Genomic DNA, 22297 nt, shown 5'->3' with positions numbered 1-22297 from the left:
TTGAGCCTGTTCCCAGTAGGAGCATAGTGGTTGATAATGTGATCAGACCAGTTTGAGCCTGTTCCCAGTAGGAGCATAGTGGTTGATAATGTGATCAGACCAGTTTGAGCCTGTTCCCAGTAGGAGCATAGTGGTTGATAATGTGATCAGACCAGTTTGAGCCTGTTCCCAGTAGGAGCATAGTGGTTGTTAGTGTGACATACAGCCTGGTAAACTTCAGTGGCTTTTTAAAGGCCACTACATTCCTTTCCATGCAGCAAGCCACTTGGACCTACCACCGCTAATTATGCTACAGTGGCTGAGACGCAAATACAGTACCAGTCAAAAGTCTGGACCCACCTACTCCAAGGTTTTTCTTTATATTTACTATTTTCTACATTGTAGAATAATAGTGAAGACATCAAAACTATGACATAACACACGTGGACTGATGTAGTAACCAAAAAAGTGTTAGTGATGATGATGGACAGCTTGATGACAGCTTTGCACACTCTTGGCATTCTCTCAACCATCTTCATGAGGTAGCCACCTGGAATGCAGGTTGTGTTGTGACAAGGTAGGGGTGGTATACAGAAGATAGCCCTATTTGGTAAAAGACCAAGTCCATATTATGGAAAGAACAGTACAAATAAAGAGAAATAACAGTCCATCATTACTTTAAGACATGAAGGTCAGTCAATACGGAACATTTCAAGAACTTTTAAAGTTTCTTCAAGTGCAGTCGCAAAAACCCTCAAGCACTATGATGAAACTGGCTCCCATGAGGACCGCCACAGGAAAGAAAGACCCAGATTTACCTCTGCTAAAGAGGATAAGTTCATTAGAGTTACCAGCCTCAGAAATTGCAGCCCAAATAAATGCTTCAGAGTTCAAGTAACAGACCTATCTCAACATCAACTGTTCAGAGGAGACTGTGTTAATCAGGCCTTCATGGTCGAGTTGCTGCATAGAAACCACGACTAAAGGCCACCAATAAGAAGAAGAAGAGACTTGCTTGGGCCACAAGCAATAGACATTAAACTGGTGGAAATCTGTCCTTTGGTCCGATGAATCCAAATTTTAGATCCTTGGGTCCAACCGCCGTGTCTTTGTGAGACGCAGAGTAGGTGAACAGATGATCTCCGCATGCCTTTTCCCCCGTAAAGCATGGAGGAAGAGGTGTGATGGTGTTGGGGGGCTTTGCTGGTGACACTGTCTGTGATTTATTTAGAATTCAAGGCTCACTTAACCAGCATGGCTACCACAGCATTCTGCAGCAATACTCCATCCCATGTGGTTTGCGTTTAGTGGGACTATCATTTGTTTTTCAACGGAACAATGACCCAACACACCTCCAGGTTGTATCAGGGCTATTTGACCAATAAGGAGAGTGAAGGAGTGCTGCATCAGATGACCTGGCCTCCACAATCACCTGACCTCAACCCAATTAATTAAGATAGTTTGGGATGAATTGGACCGCAGAGTGAAGGAAAAGCAGCCAACAAGTGCTCAGCATATGTGGGAACTCTTTCAAGATGGTTGGAAAAGCCTTTCAGGTGAAGCTGGTTGAGAGAATGCAAAGAGTGTGCAAAGCTGTCATCAAGGCAAAGGGTGGCTACTTTGAAGCAATATATTTTGTTCTGTTTTACACTTTAGTTACAACATGATTCCATAAGTGTTATTTCGTAGTGTTGATGTCTTGACTATTATTCTACAATGTAGAAAATAGTAAAAATAATAAAAAACCATTGAATGAGTAGGTGTCCAAATGTTTGATTGGTACTGTATGTGCGAGCAGACACGCACGAGTGCACAGGCGCACCCACACACTCACTCATAGGCACGGCAACGCTCTCTTGTGCAAACATGCACATACTGTACAGTGGTTCTTCCTTTAAAAGTTGCGTCATACTGCAGCGCAGCTTGCAGGGTGCTGCGGTATGGGATGGCACGACGTCATAGTATTTTACTGTCAGCCATTGTTGCCATTTAATACTAGTTTGACCACCAGAGGGCGTCTTTGAGAAGCTAAGTAATTGAAATGACATGGAGCTGTAGACCTAGGAGTCCTGTTTACTGTAGCTGTTTTGGCCTAACTTACTTATTGTCAGAAAGTATATCAGTATATCAATCAATCATTCATTTGTGCATCACACAGCATACAAGTCATCCATGTCTTTAAATACAGTCAAACATTTTAGTTATAAAACAAAATAACAAATGGAGCCTTGAATAATTAAACATTGAATAAACCGCAACATGTCGGCTAAAGTGATTGAAATAATGAATGCATTTGACTTTTTAAATTTTAGCTGTAATAGAGACTTTAAAAACTTTTTTTGTTACAACAGACTATATGGGATTGATTATAATTTGTTTGTAAATGATTATTGTATTTGTTGTGCTGGTTATACAATTAGAAATATAGCTGAATTAAATTGAATAATATTATGGTGTTTCTATTCCAAGAAAAACAAAAATGCATTTTACAGTAGCCTATGTAGGCCTCAGCGTTTCCATTCGGGGGAAAATGGCGCTGTACAACAAGACCGGTCTGGAGTAGGCCTAGGCTACTAAGCAACTCCGAGTGAAGAGCAAAATAAACCTAACATTTCCACACCCTAATTGTAGGCTAACCTATACTCAAATGGAGGTTCAGTGAAAATAAGAATCTGATTTGATTTATCAAGACCACTCCTCATGCTTGTCTCAAAGCAGTGCGAAACGGTGCTGAAATAGTTGACCACACGCGGGTAAGCTATTGCTTCAAATCCTATTAGAACAATAGGATGACTTTTGGGTTTTTCAGTAAGAAACCATTCGTTGTCTTCAATTGCATTAGCCTACTTTACTCCAATATTTATGTAATTCAGTGATATTTATTCCCATAGTAATTTATTATGGATCCATTCAGATAGGGTTAGAAAAGACTGCATGTTGTGGGCTATGCAAAGAGATGGGTGAAGTGACATGCCTCGCAAACATCCATTAATACATTTAAAGTCCCTAAACTGGGCAAGTCTTATGTCTTGCTGATAGCCCATCAAGTGTGGATGGCTTCTTTTGTATTCCAGTGTTCCACCAGGCCCACAGCATTGTTGCGTACTTACAGTACAGTGCACTTTCACTCCATTCTCCGCCTGGCTCTCTACCAATGACACCAGATTATTCTTTCTATTGTTGTTATCTATTCGGTAACATTCCACAAGTAAATGTAATAAATAAAACACCTACATTAAATAGCTCAGGTCTGGAAAATATGTGAAACCTTTATTTATCCATCTGTGCTTAGTATCATATCAAGGTATATTTTTTTCACATGCGCCAAATACAACAGTGAAATGCTTACTTACAGGCCCTAATCAACAGTGAAATGTTTACTTACAGGCCCTAATCAACAGTGAAATGCTTACTTACAGGCCCTAATCAACAGTGAAATGTTTGAAAGTTACAGGCCCTAATCAACAGTGAAATGTTTAGTTACAGGCCCTAATCAACAGTGAAATGTTTAGTTACAGGCCCTAATCAACAGTGAAATGTTTACTTACAGGCCCTAATCAACAGTGAAATGTTTACTTACAGGCCCTAATCCCTTACTTACAAATCAACAGTGAAATGCTTACTTACAGGCCCTAATCAACAGTGAAATGTTTACTAATACAGGCCCTAATCAACAGTGAAATGTTTACTTACAGGCCCTAATCAACAGTGAAATGCTTACTTACAGGCCCTAATCAACAGTGAAATGTTTACTTACAGGCCCTAATCAACAGTGAAATGCTTACTTACAGGCCCTAATCAACAGTGAAATGCTTACTTACAGGCCCTAATCAACAGTGAAATGCTTACTTACAGGCCCTAATCAACAGTGAAATGTTTACTTACAGGCCCTAATCAACAGTGAAATGCTTACTTACAGGCCCTAATCAACAGTGAAATGCTTACTTACAGGCCCTAATCAACAGTGAAATGCTTACTTACAGGCCCTAATCAACAGTGAAATGCTTACTTACAGGCCCTAATCAACAGTGAAATGCTTACTTACAGGCCCTAATCAACAGTGAAATGTTTACTTACAGGCCCTAATCAACAGTGAAATGTTTACTTACAGGCCCTAATCAACAGTGAAATGTTTACTTACAGGCCCTAATCAACAGTGAAAGCTTGAAATCAACAGTGAAATTTACTTACAGGCCCTAATCAACAGTGAAATGCTTACTTACAGGCCCTAATCAACAGTTAAATGTTTACTTACAGGCCCTAATCAACAGTGAAATGCTTACTTACAGGCCCTAATCAACAGTGAAATGTTTACTTACAGGCCCTAATCAACAGTGAAATGCTTACTTACAGGCCCTAATCAACAGTGAAATGCTTACTTACAGGCCCTAATCAACAGTGCAATTTTTAAGTAAAAAATAGGTATTAGGTGAATAATAGATAAGAAATAAAAACAACAGTGAAAATAACAGTAGCGAGGCTATAACAGTTGTGAGGCTATATACAGGCACCAGTTAGTCGGGCTAATTTGAGGTAATATGTACATGTAGGTATAGTTAAAGTGACTGTGCATATATGATGAACAGAGAGAAGCAGCAGCGTAAAAGAGGGGTTGGGGGGTGGTGGGACAATGCAGATAGTTTGGGTAGCCAATGAGCAGGGGCACCGGTTAGTCGAGGTAATATGTACATGAATGTATAGTTAAAGTGACTATGCATAGATGATGAACAGAGAGTAGCAGCAGCGTAAAAGAGGGGGTGGCAGGACACAACGCAAATTGTCCGGGTAACCATTTGATTACCTGTTCAGGAGTCTTATGGCTTGGGGGTAAAAGCTGTTGAGAAGCCTTTTTGTCCTAGACTTGGCGCTCTGGTACCGCTTGCCATGTGGTTGTAGAGAGAACAGTCTATGACTGGGGTGGCTGGCGTCTTTGACCATTTTTAGGGCCTTCCTCTGACAGTGATGTACTGGGCCATACGCATTGCCCTGTAGTGCCTTGCGACCGGAGGCCGAGCAGTTTCCGTGCCAGGCAGGAAACTGAAACAGAAAGGCCCTAAAAATTGTCAAAGACCCCAGCCACCCCAGTCATAGACTGTTCTCTCTACTACCGCATGGCAAGCGGTGCCGGAGTGCCAAGTCTAAGATAAAAAGGCTTCTCAACAGTTTTTACCCCCAAGCCATAAGACTCCTGAACAGGTAACCAAATGGCTACCCGGACTATTTGCATTGTGTGCCCCCCAACCCCTCTTTTACGCTACTGCTACTCTCTGTTTATCATATATGCATAGTCACTTTAACTATACATTCATGTACATACTACCTCAATTGGGCCGACCAACCAGTGCTCCCGCACATTGGCTAACCGGGCTATCTGCATTGTTTTTTTTTTTTTGTACTATTGGTTAGAGCCTGTAAGTAAGCATTTCACTGTAAGGTCTACACCTGTTGTATTCGGCGCACGGGATAAATAAGCTTTGATTTAATCTCCAAGGTGTTATGGTATATTGTCTGGTGTTGGTTCTTCTTCCAGCTCCAAGGTGTTATGGTATATTGTCTGGTGTTGGTGTTATGGTATATTGTCTGGTGTTGGTTCTTCTTCCAGCTCCAAGGTGTTATAGCATATCGTGAGCTTTGTTTCCAGACAGTACTTTTCTTGCCCTGGGATCAAGAAGCAGACAAAAGGTAAATGTTGTCTAGATTGCGTGTTGCTGGGTGTGTTTTTATCTCCCGTCGACAGAATGTGTGTTCCCTGAGTTCTAATTCCACCCAAAGCCTCTTGGTGCTTTAGGAGCCTGTCTGCCACCTGGGTGTTCTAACTCACTGACACAACACCATGTGTTTGGCCATATATATATACACACATACACATACACACACACAAACAGTGACATCACACTCAATCACATCAAACACACAAGCATTTATAGATCCACATATGCGAGCACACACACACTTCTCACACCCATGGTCCTTTGGTACTTTCGTCTGTGTTGTGTTGGATCTCTGTGATGGACGTGTTTGTGTTGGATCTCTCTGATGGACGTGTCTGTGTTGTGTTGGATCCCTGTGATGGACGTGTCTGTGTTGTGATGGATCCCTGTGATGGACGTGTTTGTGTTGGATCTCTGTGATGGACGTGTTTGTGTTGGATCTCTGATGGACGTGTCTGTGTTGGATCCCTGTGATGGACGTGTTTGTGTTGGATCCCTGTGATGGACATGTCTGTGTTGTGTTGGATTCCTGTGATGGACGTGTTTGTGTTGGATCTCTGTGATGGACGTGTTTGTGTTGGATCTCTGTGATGGACGTGTTTGTGTTGGATCTCTCTGATGGACGTGTCTGTGTGTTGTGTTGGATCCCTGTGATGGACGTGTTTGTGTTGGATCCCTGTGATGGACGTGTTTGTGTTGGATCCCTGTGATGGACATGTCTGTGTTGTGTTGGATCCCTGTGATGGACGTGTTTGTGTTGGATCTCTGATGGACGTGTCTGTGTTGTGTTGGATCTCTGTGATGGACGTGTCTGTGTTGTGTTGAATCTCTGTGATGGACTTGTCTGTGTTGTGTTGGATCTCTCTGATGGACGTGTCTGTGTTGTGTTGGATCTCTCTGATGGACGTGTCTGTGTTGTGTTGAATCCCTGTGATTGACGTGTTTGTGTTGGATCTCTCTGATGGACGTGTCTGTGTTGTGTTGGATCCCTGTGATGGACGTGTTTGTGTTGGAACTCTGTGATGGACGTGTTTGTGTTGAATCTCTCTGATGGACGTGTCTGTGTTGTGTTGAATCTCTGTGATGGACTTGTTTGTGTTGGATCTCTGTGATGGACTTGTCTGTGTTGTGATGGATCTCTCTGATGGACGTGTCTGTGTTGTGTTGGATCCCTGTGATGGACGTGTCTGTGTTGTGTTGGATCCCTGTGATGGACGTGTTTGTGTTGAATCTCTGTGATGGACGTGTCTGTGTTGTGATGGATCTCTGTGATGGACTTGTCTGTGTTGTGATGGATCTCTGTGATGGACGTGTCTGTTTATTATCTCTGTATTTTGTTAGCTTCTCTGATCCATCCTGTTTTATATCTCTCAGTAGACCTTCACAAATCAGACTAATAAATCTCGCTTTAATGACAGATATTTGTATTCAAAACTGTCCCCTCAGAGGATGTCCACATTTTTCCCCATGTGTTGGAAGAGAGACTGAGTGTGCGTGCGTGCGTTTTATTAATTTATCACATGCACAAGTACAGTGAAATTCTTAACTTGCTGATTATTGACTCTGAGATGTGATTGTCCCACCTAGCTAGCTTATGATGAATACACTAACTGTATGTCTCTGGATAAGAGCGTCTGCTAAATTACTAACGTGTGTGTGCATTGTGAACTTGTGCGTTAGCACATGCTTGCACTTGTGTGGGTCACTGTGTCTGTGTGTGTTCTAGAATGGTGTGTCAACTAAATTAAGAGAGTGTGTTATAGAGTGCAGAAATAAGCCTGAGTTACTTCCCCCTGATGCACTCAGCTCATCTCGTGACTCTTCTGGCATAACAGCCAGTGGACTGCTGTGTTGTTGGACCACTGAAGCCCCAGATACCTGACCCAGATACCTGAGCCAGACCTAGACAGGTTCTCTGACCCGTGAGAGCTGAGAGGAGGAGAAGACAGAAGCAGCTTAGTTTAAAGAGAATCACATGACTCCTGTGCACAGACACACACACACACACACACACACACACTATCATCGGAGGTTAGCTGTCTGGGTTTGGAGAGGCAGAGAGATAGAGACACAATCAGTGTGTCAATATGCCGAAACAGCATCACAGCTCCCCTAGGCCGCCTCTGTCACCGCTGTCAACGATGTCACACTATGACAAACTGCACCTGTAGCAGGGGAGGAAGTCACCTAATGAATAAAGGAGTGATGGAGGGGAAGTGAGGGGTCACCATAATCTGCTCTATCCATATGCAAACCAGTGTCCTTAACGAGTTGTGCCTAATGTGTTCATCAATCTTAATTACTCTGAGACGTGTGTTAAACTCGCGTTGGTTTCCACTTCCGTCTCCTCGACATGTCAGTTACCTCATCACCAGTCTGTTCAGGATAATCGGTACACACACACACACGCGCGCAAACACACACAACGTGAAGGAATGTAAAGCAGTTATTCTGAGTCACCATGGTTGTAGTAATCAATATGTGTGATCTACGCAAAGAGGCGGGGCTGTCCAGGCCTCAGGGAAAGAGGCGGGGCTGTCCAGGCCTCAGGGAAAGAGGCGGGGCTGTCCAGGCCTCAGGGAAAGAGGCGGGGCTGTCCAGGCCTCAGGGAAAGAGGCGGGGCTGTCCAGGCCTCAGGGAAAGAGGCGGGGCCGTCCAGGCCTCAGGGAAAGAGTTAAAGGGATAATGCACCCCAAACCACTAATTCCTATGATTGACAGGAGTCCACTTATGGTAAATTCAATTGACTGGACATGATTTGGAAAGGCACTGACCTGTCTATATAAGGTACCACAGTTGACAGTGCATGTCAGAGCAAACACCAAGCCATAAGGTCGAAGGAATTGTCCCTAGAGCTCCGCGACAGGATTGTGTCGAGGCACAGATCTGGAGAAGGATACCAAAAAATGTATGCAACATTTATGGTAAGAACTAGAGGTCGACCGATTAATCGGAATGGCTGATTCATAACAATCGGCATTCGCGAAAAAGGTCTGTTGTTGCTCCAATTGTGTCACTTCTCTTGCAACAGAGTCAGGGTATATGAAGACTATTTCTTCCTAACAAAGACAGTTTGGGCCAAAAAAAGTTTGGGTACCTAACCATAAACATCAATGTTAGATTTTTAAAATTTATGAAACAGGTTAGCAGTTCCGTATTTCACTGAAAGAATAAACGTTTTTGTTTTCAATGAGATGATAGTTTCCGTTAGATAAAATATGAAACGGTTCCGTACCATATGGCTCGACCATATGGCTCGTATTTCTGTGTGTTGTGTTATAACTAAGTCTATGATTTGATAGAGCAGTCTGACTGAGCGATGGTAGGCACCAACATGCTCGTAAGCATTAATTTTGTGCGTTTTGCCAGCAGCTCTTCTGAAGCATTGCGCTGTTTATGACTTCAAGCCTATCAACTCCCGAGATTAGGCTTGTGTAACCGATGTGAATTGGCTAGCTAGTTAGCGGGGTGCGCGCTAATAGCGTTTCAAACATCACTCGCTCTGAGACTTGGAGTAGTTGTTCCACTTGCTCTGCATGGGTAACGCTGCTTTGAGGGTGGCTGTTGTCGATGTGTTCCTGGTTCGAGCCCAGGTAGGAGCGAGGAGAGGGACGGAAGCTATACTGTTACACTGGCAATACTGAATTGCCTATAAGAACATCCAATAGTCAAAGGTATATGAAATACAAATCGTGTAGAGAGAAGTAGTCCTATAATTCCTATAATAACTACAAACGTTAGCTTTCTTACATGGCACATATTGCACTTTTACTTTCTTCTCCAACACTGTTTTTGCATTAATTAAACCAAATTGAACATGTTCATTATTTATTTGAGGCTAAATTGATTTTATTGATGTATTATATTAAGTTAAAATAAGTGTTCATTCAGTATTGTTGTAATTGTCATTATTACAAATAAAAAAAATAAAAACGGCCGATTTAATCGGTGTCTACCCTTTTATGGGCCGCCAATAATCGGTATCGGCGTTGAAAATAGATAATCGGTCGACCAATAGTAAGAACACAGTGGCCTCCATCATTCTTAAATGGAAGATGTTTGGAACCACCAAGACTGTTCCTAGAGCTGGCCGCCTGGCCAAACTGAGCAATCGGGGGAGAAGGGCCTTAGTCAGGGAGGTGATCAGATGGTCACTCTAAAAGAGCTCTAGAGTTCCTCTGTGGAGATGGGAGAACCTTCCAGAAGGACAACCATCTCTGCAGCACTCCACCAATCAGGCCTTTACGGTATTGGCCAGACGGAAGCCACTCCTCAGTAAAAGTCACGACAGCCTGCTTGGAGTTTGCCAAAAGGCACCTAAAGACTCAGACCATGAGAAACAAGATTCTCTGGTCTGTTGAAACCAAGATTCAACTCTTTGGCCTGAATGCCAAGCGTCACGTCTGGAGGAAACCTGGCACCATCCCTATGGTGAAGCATGGTGGTGGCAGCAGCATGAATGGAGCAAAGTACAGAGAGATCCTTGATAACCTGCTCTAGAGGGCTCATGACCTTAGACGAAGGTTCACCTTCCAAACAGGACAACGACCCTAAGCACACAGCCAAGACATCGCAGGAGTGGCTTCGGGACAAGTCTCTGAATGTCCTTGAGTGGCCCAGCCAGAGTCCGTACTTGAACCCGATCGAACATCTCTGGAGAGACGTGAAAATAACTGTGCAGCAATGCTCCACATCGAACTTGACAGAGCTTGAGAGGATATGCTGAGAAGAATGGGTGAAACTCACCAAATACAGGTGTGCCAAGCTTGTAGCGTCATACCCAAGAAGACTTGAGGCTGTAATTGCTGTCAAAGGTGCTTTAACAAAGTCCTGAGTAAAGGGTCTAAATATTTAGGTAAATGTGATATTTCTGGGGGGTTTTAAACAGTTTTTGCTTTGTCATTATGTGGTATTGTGTGTAGATTGATGAGGGGAAAAGCAATTTAACCTCTAGTGTCGAGCAATCCCGTATCCGGGAGCGTAATTATAGCCTCAAGCTCATTACCATAACGCAACGTTAACTATTCATGAAAATCGCAAATGAAATGAAATAAATATATTGGCTCACAAGCTTAGCCTTTTGTTAACAACACTGTCATCTCAGATTTTCAAAATATGCTTTTCAACCATAGCTACACAAGCATTTGTGTAAGAGTATTGATAGCTAGCATAGAATTAAGCCTAGCATTCAGCAGGCAACATTTTCACAAAAACAAGAAAAGCATTCAAATAAAATCATTTACCTTTGAAGAACTTCGGATGTTTTCAATGAGGAGACTCTCAGTTAGATAGCAAATGTTCAGTTTTTCCAAAAAGATTATTTGTGTAGGAGAAATCGCTCCGTTTTGTTCATCACGTTTGGCTAAGAAAAAACCCCGAGAATTCAGTCATTACAACGCCAAACTTTTTTCCAAATTAACTCCATAATATCGACAGAAACATGGAAAACGTTGTTTAGAATCAATCCTCAAGGTGTTTTTCACATATCTATTCGATGATAAATCATTCGTGGCAGTTTGGTTTCTCCTCTGAACCAAATGGAAAATTGCACACAGCTGGAGATTACGCAATAATTTCGACGGAGGACACCAAGCGGGCACCTGGTAAATGTAGTCTCTTATGGTCAATCTTCCAATGATATGCCTACAAATAGGTCACAATGCTGCAGACACCTTGGGGAAACGACAGAAAGTGTAGGCTCATTCCTGGCGCACTCACAGCCATATAAGGAGACATTGGAACACAGCGCCTTCAGAATCTGGGGCATTTCCTGTTGAAAACATCTGAAGTTCTTCAAAGGTAAATGATTTTATTTGAATGCTTTTCTTGTTTTTGTGAAAATGTTGCCCGCTGAATGCTAACGCTAAATGCTACGCTAGCTATCAATACTGTTACACAAATGCTTGTTTTGCTATGGTTGAAAAGCATATTTTGAAAATCTGAGATGACAGTGTTGTTAACAAAAGGCTAAGCTTGAGAGCTAGCATATTTATTTCATTTCATTTGCGATTTTCATGAATAGTTAACGTTGCATTATGGTAATGAGCTTGAGGCTGTATTCATGATCCCGGAAATCTTTTCGTGACAAAATATCTTGTTTAAAACAGGAACGTTTTTTTATCCAAAAATTAAGAGTGCCCCCTATATCGAAGAAGTTAATACATTTTAGAATAAAGCTCCATAATATCGATAGCTCCATAATAACTTAATCAAATGTGGAAATAGTCAAAGGGTCTGAATACTTTCTGAAGGCACTGTATAACAGGCTCCACTCTTCTGGGAAGGCTTTCCACTAGATGTTCGAACATTGCTGAGGGGACCATTTCTGTATGTACCTCGCTTTGTGCACATGGGCATTGTCATGCTGAAGCAGGAAAGGGCATTCCCCAAACTGTTGCCACACAGTTGGAAGCATAGAGTTGTCTAGAATCCCATTGTATGCTGTAGCATTAAGATTTCCCTTCACTGGAACCATGAAAACAGCCCCAGACCATTATTCCTCCTCCACCAAACTTTACAGCTGGCAATATGCATTGGGGCATGTAGCGTTCTCCTAGCATTTACCAAACCCACCTTGGTCCGTCGGACTGCCACATGGTGATGCGTGATTCATCACTCCAGAGAAGGCGTTTCCACTTCTCCAGAGTCCAATGCCGACGAGCTTTACACCAATCCCGCCGACGCTTGGCATTGTGCATGGTGATTTTAGGCTTATGTGCGGATGCTTGGCCATGGAAACCCATTTCATTAATCGCGACGTTGCTTCCAGAGACAGTTTGGAACTCGGTAGTGAGTGTTGCAACCGAAGACAGACAATTTTTTACATTGTACGCACTTGGTGGTCCCATTTTACATTGTACCCACTTGGCGGTGAGCTTGTGTGGCCTACCACTTCCTGGCTGAGCCATTATCGCTCTTAGATGTTTCCATGTCACAATAACAGCACTTACAGTTGACCGGGGCAGCTCTAGCAGGGCAGAAATCTGACCAACTGACTTTGTTGGAAAGTTGGCATCCTATGACGGTGCCTTGTTGAAAGTCACGGAGCTCTTCGGTAAGGCCATTCTACTGCCATTGTTTGTCTATGGAGATCGCATGGCTGTGTGCTGGATTTTATATGCCTGTTGGCAACAAGTTTAGTTGAAATAGACAAATACACTAATTTGAAGGGATGTCCACATACTTTTGTATATATTGTGTATTTTTGGTCAACAAATGTTTCAATTTGTCGTTTTAACAAGATTTGTTCCAACGTGAAAATCATTGGAAATCTGTTGCAGCTCAAGTCGACTGCAAAACTCAATGCAATGCTTTCTCTCTGGGCTGGCTAGCTAGCTAGTTACACACAATAATACCAAAGTCAATATCAGCATCTGAAGTAGCTAGTTAGCTGTAAAACCACCTAAACAAATTGCACTATCAATTTAGGAGTCTATATCATCGAGTTCAGCTTGCAGTTCCTCTCTGCCCAGAGCCAGTGCAGACTATATTGCTATGGCAACAATGGCCCTTTTCCACACTTGGCGCATTGCAAGATGGTACCTGTAGGAGAAACTGAATTGAATAATTCGGTACACTGTTTAGATTGAGCACATCAAAGCAAAATATATACTTTGTCACAATGTTATAAACTGATTTGATGTGTTCTAGACAAGTATGCCCATACCATCTATTGACTGATTTGGCAATCTGGAGTGTCGGTAATTGTTTTAAAAGTGTTATGAAATGTAATGGGAGATAATACACTATCTCCAGTAATGAAAACAATGTAGCTATGACGCATTCCTACACATTTTCCTGATTTCACAGATGGACCACTTAGAAGTTAAATCATACGGAGACATTTTATTTTACCCACTGATAGAACATGGGCTTTCACAAAATTGACAGGAGTTTCTGATTTTAGAGGGTGGATTATCCCTTTAAGGGTAATGAGCAGCTCAGGGTGAAAATGGAACCAGACTAATGACTCTCATAAATCAATAGTGTGTCTTTGTGTCTCTTGGCTCCTCCTGACATACTGTACCACTGCACTGTCCTTGACAACACACACACTCTTTCTCAGTGTATTTCCTGTCTGTCTTTCTTTGTGCTTTTCTGCTATTCTCTCATCTCTACTGTGGACAAAGCACAGAGACGGTGTGAGGGTTTTCTATAGCATCTTCCTTTGTCCTTCACCGGCACAGGAACAGGGAGGTGAGAGGGGTGAGGTGAGAGAACGGAGAGGGGTGGTGGGGTAATGTTCAGACTGTACAATGTAGTAAGATGCAAAAAATGTCTAAAAACATGTTTTTACTTTGTCATTATGGGGTATTTTTTTGTAGATAGTACATTCTGAACGCTGTAACACAACAACACGTGGAACAAGTCAAGGGGTGTGAATATTTCTGAAGGCAATTGTATCATTAGGACGCCATTGAAAGCCCAGTCCAGTCAAAATTGTTTTGTATCATATTGTACAACAGATGATGAAACCAACACTGTAAAAGTGTGAAAAGTGTTGGTCAGTGTTATTTCCTGATAGTTGTTGGTTGAAAATACAATCTACACAGAACCTTCTCATCAGCAGGTTTGCATGGGCGGGAATTTCGGCTTTCCATGGTGACATCATGGTGGTTAATAGACCAATAATAGTTCCAAACCTCTGCCAATAACCGCTAGTTTTCACTTTCCCCCTCCCCACTCCGACCACTCCCAGACAGTCCAAAAGTATTTATTTTTTTGCTAAAAGGTCATTTTTACCCATTTGAATGGAAATGTATTACAGTAAGGTACTTAATTGTTGCCCACAAATAGTTTAATATTGATATTTTAAAAATGATGGGCCTTTTTAATGTAGTGTTTTCATATGAGTGGTAGAATGTACTGTGTGCCATCTACATACCTGCTAATGGCTGAATGTACTGTGTGCCATCTACATACCTGCTAATGGCTGAATGTACTGTGTGCCATCTACATACCTGCTAATGGCTGTATGTACTGTGTGCCATCTACATACCTGCTAATGGCTGAATGTACTGTGTGCCATCTACATACCTGCTAATGGCTGAATGTACTGCCATCTACATAATGTACTGTGTGCCATCTACATACCTGCTAATGGCTGAATGTACTGTGTGCCATCTACATACCTGCTAATGGCTGAATGTACTGTGTGCCATCTACATACCTGCTAATGGCTGAATGTACTGTGTGCCATCTACATACCTGCTAATGGCTGAATGTACTGTGTGCCATCTACATACCTGCTAATGGCTGAATGTACTGTGTGCCATCTACATACCTGCTAATGGCTGAATGTACTGTGTGCCATCTACATACCTGCTAATGGCTGAATGTACTGTGTGCCATCTACATACCTGCTAATGGCTGAATGTCATCTACATACCTGCTAATGGCTGAATGTACTGTGTGCCATCTACATACCTGCTAATGGCTGAATGTACTGTGTGCCATCTACATACCTGCTAATGGCTGAATGTACTGTGTGCCATCTACATACCTGCTAATGGCTGAATGTCATCTACATACCTGCTAATGGCTGAATGTACTGTGTGCCATCTACATACCTGCTAATGGCTGAATGTACTGTGTGCCATCTACATACCTGCTAATGGCTGAATGTACTGTGTGCCATCTACATACCTGCTAATGGCTGAATGTACTGTGTGCCATCTACATACCTGCTAATGGCTGAATGTACTGTGTGCCATCTACATACCTGCTAATGGCTGAATGTACTGTGTGCCATCTACATACCTGCTAATGGCTGAATGTACTGTGTGCCATCTACATACCTGCTAATGGCTGAATGTACTGTGTGCCATCTACATACCTGCTAATGGCTGAATGTACTGTGTGCCATCTACATACCTGCTAATGGCTGAATGTACTGTGTGCCATCTACATACCTGCTAATGGCTGAATGTACTGTGTGCCATCTACATACCTAATGGCTGAATGGCTGAATGTACTGTGTGCCATCTACATACCTGCTAATGGCTGTATGTACTGTGTGCCATCTACATACCTGCTAATGGCTGAATGTACTGTGTGCCATCTACATACCTGCTAATGGCTGAATGTACTGTGTGCCATCTACATACCTGCTATTGGCTGAATGTACTGTGTGCCATCTACATACCTGCTAATGGCTGAATGTACTGTGTGCCATCTACATACCTGCTAATGGCTGTATGTACTGTGTGCCATCTACATACCTGCTAATGGCTGAATGTACTGTGTGCCATCTACATACCTGCTAATGGCTGTATGTACTGTGTGCCATCTACATACCTGCTAATGGCTGTATGTACTGTGTGCCATCTACATACCTGCTAATGGCTGTATGTACTGTGTGCCATCTACATACCTGCTAATGGCTGAATGTACTGTGTGCCATCTACATACCTGCTAATGGCTGAATGTACTGTGTGCCATCTACATACCTGCTAATGGCTGTATGTACTGTGTGCCATCTACATACCTGCTAATGGCTGTATGTACTGTGTGCCATCTACATACCTGCTAATGGCTGTATGTACTGTGTGCCATCTACATACCTGCTAATGGCTGAATGTACTGTGTGCCATCTACATACCTGCTAATGGCTGAATGTACTGTGTGCCATCTACATACCTGCTAATGGCTGTATGTACTGTGTGCCATCTACATACCTGCTAATGGCTGAATGTACTGTGTGCCATCTACATACCTGCTAATGGCTGAATGTACTGTGTGCCATCTACATACCTGCTATTGGCTGCCAACATACCTGCTATTGGCTGAATGTGCCATCTACATACCTGCTAATGGCTGAATGTACTGTGTGCCATCTACATACCTGCTAATGGCTGTATGTACTGTGTGCCATCTACATACCTGCTAATGGCTGAATGTACTGTGTGCCATCTACATACCTGCTAATGGCTGTATGTACTGTGTGCCATCTACATACCTGCTAATGGCTGTATGTACTGTGTGCCATCTACATACCTGCTAATGGCTGTATGTACTGTGTGCCATCTACATACCTGCTGTATGTACTGTGTGCCATCTACATGGCTGTAATGGCTGTATGTACTGTGTGCCATCTACATACCTGCTAATGGCTGAATGTACTGTGTGCCATCTACATACCTGCTAATGGCTGAATGTACTGTGTGCCATCTACATACCTGCTAATGGCTGTATGTACTGTGTGCCATCTACATACCTGCTAATGGCTGAATGTACTGTGTGCCATCTACATACCTGCTAATGGCTGTATGTACTGTGTGCCATCTACATACCTGCTAATGGCTGAATGTACTGTGTGCCATCTACATACCTGCTAATGGCTGTATGTACTGTGTGCCATCTACATACCTGCTAATGGCTGAATGTACTGTGTGCCATCTACATACCTGCTAATGGCTGAATGTACTGTGTGCCATCTACATACCTGCTAATGGCTGTATGTACTGTGTGCCATCTACATACCTGCTAATGGCTGTATGTACTGTGTGCCATCTACATACCTGCTAATGGCTGAATGTACTGTGTGCCATCTACATACCTGCTAATGGCTGAATGTACTGTGTGCCATCTACATACCTGCTAATGGCTGAATGTACTGTGTGCCATCTACATACCTGCTAATGGCTGAATGTACTGTGTGCCATCTACATACCTGCTAATGGCTGAATGTACTGTGTGCCATCTACATACCTGCTAATGGCTGAATGTACTGTGTGCCATCTACATACCTGCTAATGGCTGTATGTACTGTGTGCCATCTACATACCTGCTAATGGCTGAATGTACTGTGTGCCATCTACATACCTGCTAATGGCTGAATGTCATCTACATACCTGCTAATGGCTGAATGTACTGTGTGCCATCTACATACCTGCTAATGGCTGTATGTACTGTGTGCCATCTACATACCTGCTAATGGCTGTATGTACTGTGTGCCATCTACATACCTGCTAATGGCTGAATGTACTGTGTGCCATCTACATACCTGCTAATGGCTGTATGTACTGTGTGCCATCTACATACCTGCTAATGGCTGAATGTACTGTGTGCCATCTACATACCTGCTAATGGCTGAATGTACTGTGTGCCATCTACATACCTGCTAATGGCTGAATGTACTGTGTGCCATCTACATACCTGCTAATGGCTGAATGTTTTATCTGGAGATAATTAGAAGCTCTTACCGGCCTTGTCAGATTCTTTTTGGTCAAAGCGAAGCCAATGAAGTTTAGGAGCGTTGAAACATTGACTGGGTATTCATCTTAGCACCATGGCAGTTGATGTATGGTGTGATCTCTGTTTTCACACCACATCCTGGGGGTATTAATCTTTCTGTCACACCTCTCACTTCTCTCTCTCTTTTAATTCAATTTCAATTTAACAGGCTTTATTGGCATGGGAAACATATGCTTACATTGCCAAAGAAAGTGAAATTTTATTTATTTATTTTATTTTACCTTTATTTAACCAGGCAAGTCAGTTAAGAACACATTCTTATTTTCAATGACGGCCTAGGAACAGTGGGTAAACTGCCTGTTCAGGGGCAGAACGACAGATTTGTACCTTGTCAGCTCAGGGGTTTGAACCTGCAACCTTCCGGTTACTAGTCCAACGCTCTAACCACAAGGCTACCCTGCCGCCCCAAATGGAAATGGATAATAAACATTAACAGTAAACATTACACTTACAAAAGATCCAAAAGAATAAAGACATTGTAAATGTCATTATGTCTATATACAGTGTTGTAATGATGTGTAAATGGTTCAAGTACAAAAGGGAAAATAAATAAACATTAATATGGGTTGAATTTACAGTGGTGTTTGTTCTTCACTGGTTGCCCTTTTCTTGTGGCAACAGGTCACAAATGTTGCTGCTGTAATTCGACACTGTGGTATTTCACCCGATAGATATGGGAGTTTATCAAAATTGAATTTGTTTCGAATTCTGTGTTTGGCCTGTGTAATTTTAAGGAAACAATTTGTCTCTAATATGGTCATACATTTGGCAGGAGGTTAGGAAGTGCAGCTCAGTTTCCAGTTAATTTTGTGGGCAGTGTGCCTGTCTTCTCTTGAGAGCCAGGTCTGCCTACGGTGGCCTTTCTCAATAGCAAGGCTATGCTCACTGAGTCTGTACATAGTCAAAGATTTCCTTCATTTTGGGTCAGTCACTGTGGTCAGGTATTCTGCCACTGTGTACTCTCTGTTTAGGGCCAAATAGCATTCTAGTTTGCTCTGTTTTTTTGTTAATTACTGACACATTGGAAATAATTATCTTTTTGTTTTCTCATGATTTGATTGGGTCTAATTGTGCTGCTGTCCTGGGGCTCTGTGGGGTGTGTTTGTGTTTGTGAACAGAGCCCCAGAACCAGCTTGCTTAGGGACTCTTCTCCAGGTTAATCTCTCTGTAGGTGATGGCTTTGCTATGGAAGGTTTTGGAATTGTTTCCTTTTAGGTGGTTGTAGAATTTAACGGCTCTTTTTTCTGGATTTGGATCATTAGTGGGTATCAGCCTAATTCTGCTCTGCATTATTTGGTGTTTTGGAGAAATCTGCATGCGGAGTCTCACTTTGGTGTTTTTCCCATTTTGTGAATTCTTGGTTGGTGAGCGGACCCCAGACCTCACAACCATAAAGGGCAATGGGTTCTATAACTGATTATTTCTCTCTCTCTCTGTCTCTGTCTCTGTCTCTCTCTGTCACTCTCTGTGTCTCTCTCTCTCTCTGTGTCTATCTGTCTGTCTCTCTCTCTCCAGTGATCTAGTGAATGGTCTGGTGTCGTTGATGAACAGTAACATTAGCAGCCCAGTCAACCTGGTAAATCCAACCTACCGGTATCCTCTGTCTATGTCATTACATGTATTTCAAATTGTCAAAAAGAACTGATACATGTCTGATGATTGGCTAAAAAAAACAATACCATATTATAGTACTACTTTTATCCATTTTTGATATTGAATACACTATATGGTAACCTAAGACCTCTCCATACACACAACTAGCTAGGCCAGAGTATAATAGTTGTTTTTCATGCTGTAGCAGTACAACCAACCAGTTTTCTGTAGTACCTGTCTGGAAATGGAATGGGTGGAGATCTCAGAGCAGTAGGAGAGGTCTTGTAGAGGGCTGACTGACGTGCATTACTGACACACACTGTGGCTCTAATCCACCACATTGTCCTGCTTTCACACACACACACACACAACTATTTTTTTGTTTGCAACACACAGAAGCTAAATTGCTTCTGAAAAGGTGTGTGTGTGTGTACTTTCGTCTTCCTGTGTGTGTATTGATCTTCTGTGTTGGTTCATGTAATCTGCCTGTAGGGGAACCCGGAAGAACACACCATATTGGAGTTTGCTGAGCTCATCAGGAGTCTGGTCGGTGAGTGTCAGATCAACAGACCACTCATCCACTTCTTCCTTTGCTTTCTTACTCTTTCACTTGTTCTTCCCCTTTCTCTTCAACTATACCAGATCGCTGCTGTTCTCTGTCTGGATTGTACCTAACTGTACCCTTTTCTGCCTCCTTTCTTCCTCCTTCCACACACACTTAGTGAGCCGCAGTCAGATCCAATTCCTTCCAGAGGCGCAGGACGACCCTCGGAGACGCCGTCCCGACATTCGCAAAGCCAAGATGATGCTGGGCTGGGAACCTGTGGTCAGTATAAACACGCACACACTAGATACACACACACACACGTGCTAGACACAAACGCGCGTACATACACAACTTCATATTTACAGTACCACAGTATCTATATCCACAGTAAAACGAGTCCTATATCAACATAATCTGAAAGGACGCTCAGCAAGGAAGAAGCCACTGCTCCAAAACCGCCATTAAAAAAGCCAGACTACGGTTTGAAACTGCACATGGGGACAAAGATCATACTTTTTGGAGAAATGTCCTCTGGTCTGATGAAACAAAAATATAACTGTTTGGGCATAGTGATCATTGTTATGTTTGGAGGAAAAAGTGGGACGCTTGCAAGCTGTAGAACACGATCCCAACCGTGAAGCATGGGGGTGGCAGCATCATGTTGTGGGGGTACTTTGCTGCAGCAGGGACTGGTGCACTTCACAAAAGAGATGGGATCATGTGGAAGGAAAATTATGTTGATATATATTGAAGCAACATCAAGACATCAGTCAGGAAGTTAAAGCTTGGTTGCAAATGGGTCTTCCAAATGGATAACAAAGTCCAGGTATTGGAGTGGCCATCACAAAGCCCTGACCTCAATCCCATAGAACATTTGTGGTCAGAACTGAAAAAGCATGTGCGAGCAAGGAGGCCTACAAACCTGACTTAGTTACATCAGCTCTGTCCGGAGAAATGGGTCAAAATTCACCTAACTTACTGTGGGAAGCTTGTGGAAGACTACCCAAAAAGTTTGACCCAATTTAAACAATTAAAAGGCCAAATTAAATTTTTGCTGGGATTAAATGTCAGGAATTGTGTAACTGAGTTTAAATGTATTTGGCAAACGTGCCTAAACTTCCGACTTCAAATATATATATTCGGAAGTTTACATACACCTTAGCCAAATCCACACGTGGCTAGACAGACACACACTCCTAATGCATTTAATCATACGTCTACTACACATACGATGATGTTCTGTAAGACGTGTGTGTTGTTGTGTTACCAGGTGCCGTTAGAGGAGGGCCTGAACAAGACCATCCAGTACTTCAGTCGGGAGCTGGAGCACCAGGCCAACAACCAGTACATCCCCAAGCCCAAGGCAGCCCGCCAGAAGAAAGGACGACCAAGACAACACAACTGAGCTCAAGGGGTCAAGGGTCACACCATCCCCAAAGGCTGCTGGGACACCAGAGGACCCAGGACCCTCAGAGAACTCTCATGAGTTTGGTGCAAAGAAGAAATGTTCCTGTGTCCGCTGTGGTTTTTACACTCCCGCAGGGTGATGCTTTTCAGACACAAACGTGTCTGAAAGCAAGAATAGAATCACAAACAGATAATAAAAAAAACTGACAACGATCAGAACCCAGTCTTGCACTCTGGGTTTTTTTGTCAATACAGGCTGTTATTTAAGATCAGGCTTGAGAGAAGTGTTTTGTTGCGTTGTTTACACTGTGCAGTTTGTCATTTGTTTTGCTCGGTTGACGTGGTCTATTTTATTACCTGCATTGATTCCTGTCTCTTACGTAAGACTGCTTTGTATTCCAACCATTGCAACATTGGCGGAGAGGAGAAGCGAGGCGATGAGAAGCGGTGAAGGAGAGTGAGTTGGTTTGTTCAAAGCCTCAGATGGGTGTGCTAGGCCCCGCCCCCTTCTACACTTGCTCTGGTGCTGTGCAGTGAGCTGTAAGCCTGGACACACACACTCCACTCAAGAGTGTGTTTCTGTGTCACTGTGTGTGTCTTGTGGTTCTGAGTAACTTTTGGGATAACCTTTGAAAGCTCTACTGTCAAATTGGAAATCCAGAAATCTTATATAATCAATTTTAGGTGAAAATGGTATTTTAATAAAATATTTCCAATAAATGTCTCCCGTGTGTGTGTGTCACTTCTAAAAACCTTGGTGTTACTATTCTGGTAGTTCCAAACTGGAGGTGGGGAGGTTAGTCAA

The 22297-nt window shown here is 42.7% G+C and overlaps 1 protein-coding gene across 2 annotated transcripts in view; it reads left to right on the top strand.

The window, feature by feature from the left end:
• uxs1 (UDP-glucuronate decarboxylase 1) overlaps positions 1-22216 on the top strand; it is a 113130-nt gene extending 90914 nt beyond the window's left edge. The window contains exons 12-15 of one of the 2 annotated variants that reach the window (XM_042319889.1): positions 19461-19521; positions 20031-20088; positions 20261-20364; positions 21356-22216. In XM_042319889.1, coding sequence (XP_042175823.1) covers positions 19461-19521; positions 20031-20088; positions 20261-20364; positions 21356-21490 — 358 coding nt within the window. In that variant the 3' untranslated portion in view covers positions 21491-22216. Of the gene's footprint in view, positions 1-19460; positions 19522-20030; positions 20089-20260; positions 20365-21355 lie in introns of those variants that run through there. The other variant, XR_006083133.1, reaches the window with a different exon arrangement.
• Positions 22217-22297: the final 81 nt, after the last annotated feature.

The sequence above is a fragment of the Oncorhynchus tshawytscha genome, linkage group LG03 (genome assembly GCF_018296145.1).
Source record: "Oncorhynchus tshawytscha isolate Ot180627B linkage group LG03, Otsh_v2.0, whole genome shotgun sequence".
NCBI classification, from domain to species: domain Eukaryota; kingdom Metazoa; phylum Chordata; class Actinopteri; order Salmoniformes; family Salmonidae; genus Oncorhynchus; species Oncorhynchus tshawytscha.
The sequence above is the reverse complement of the archived record's forward strand: the minus strand, read 5'-3'. Positions and strand labels throughout refer to the sequence as shown.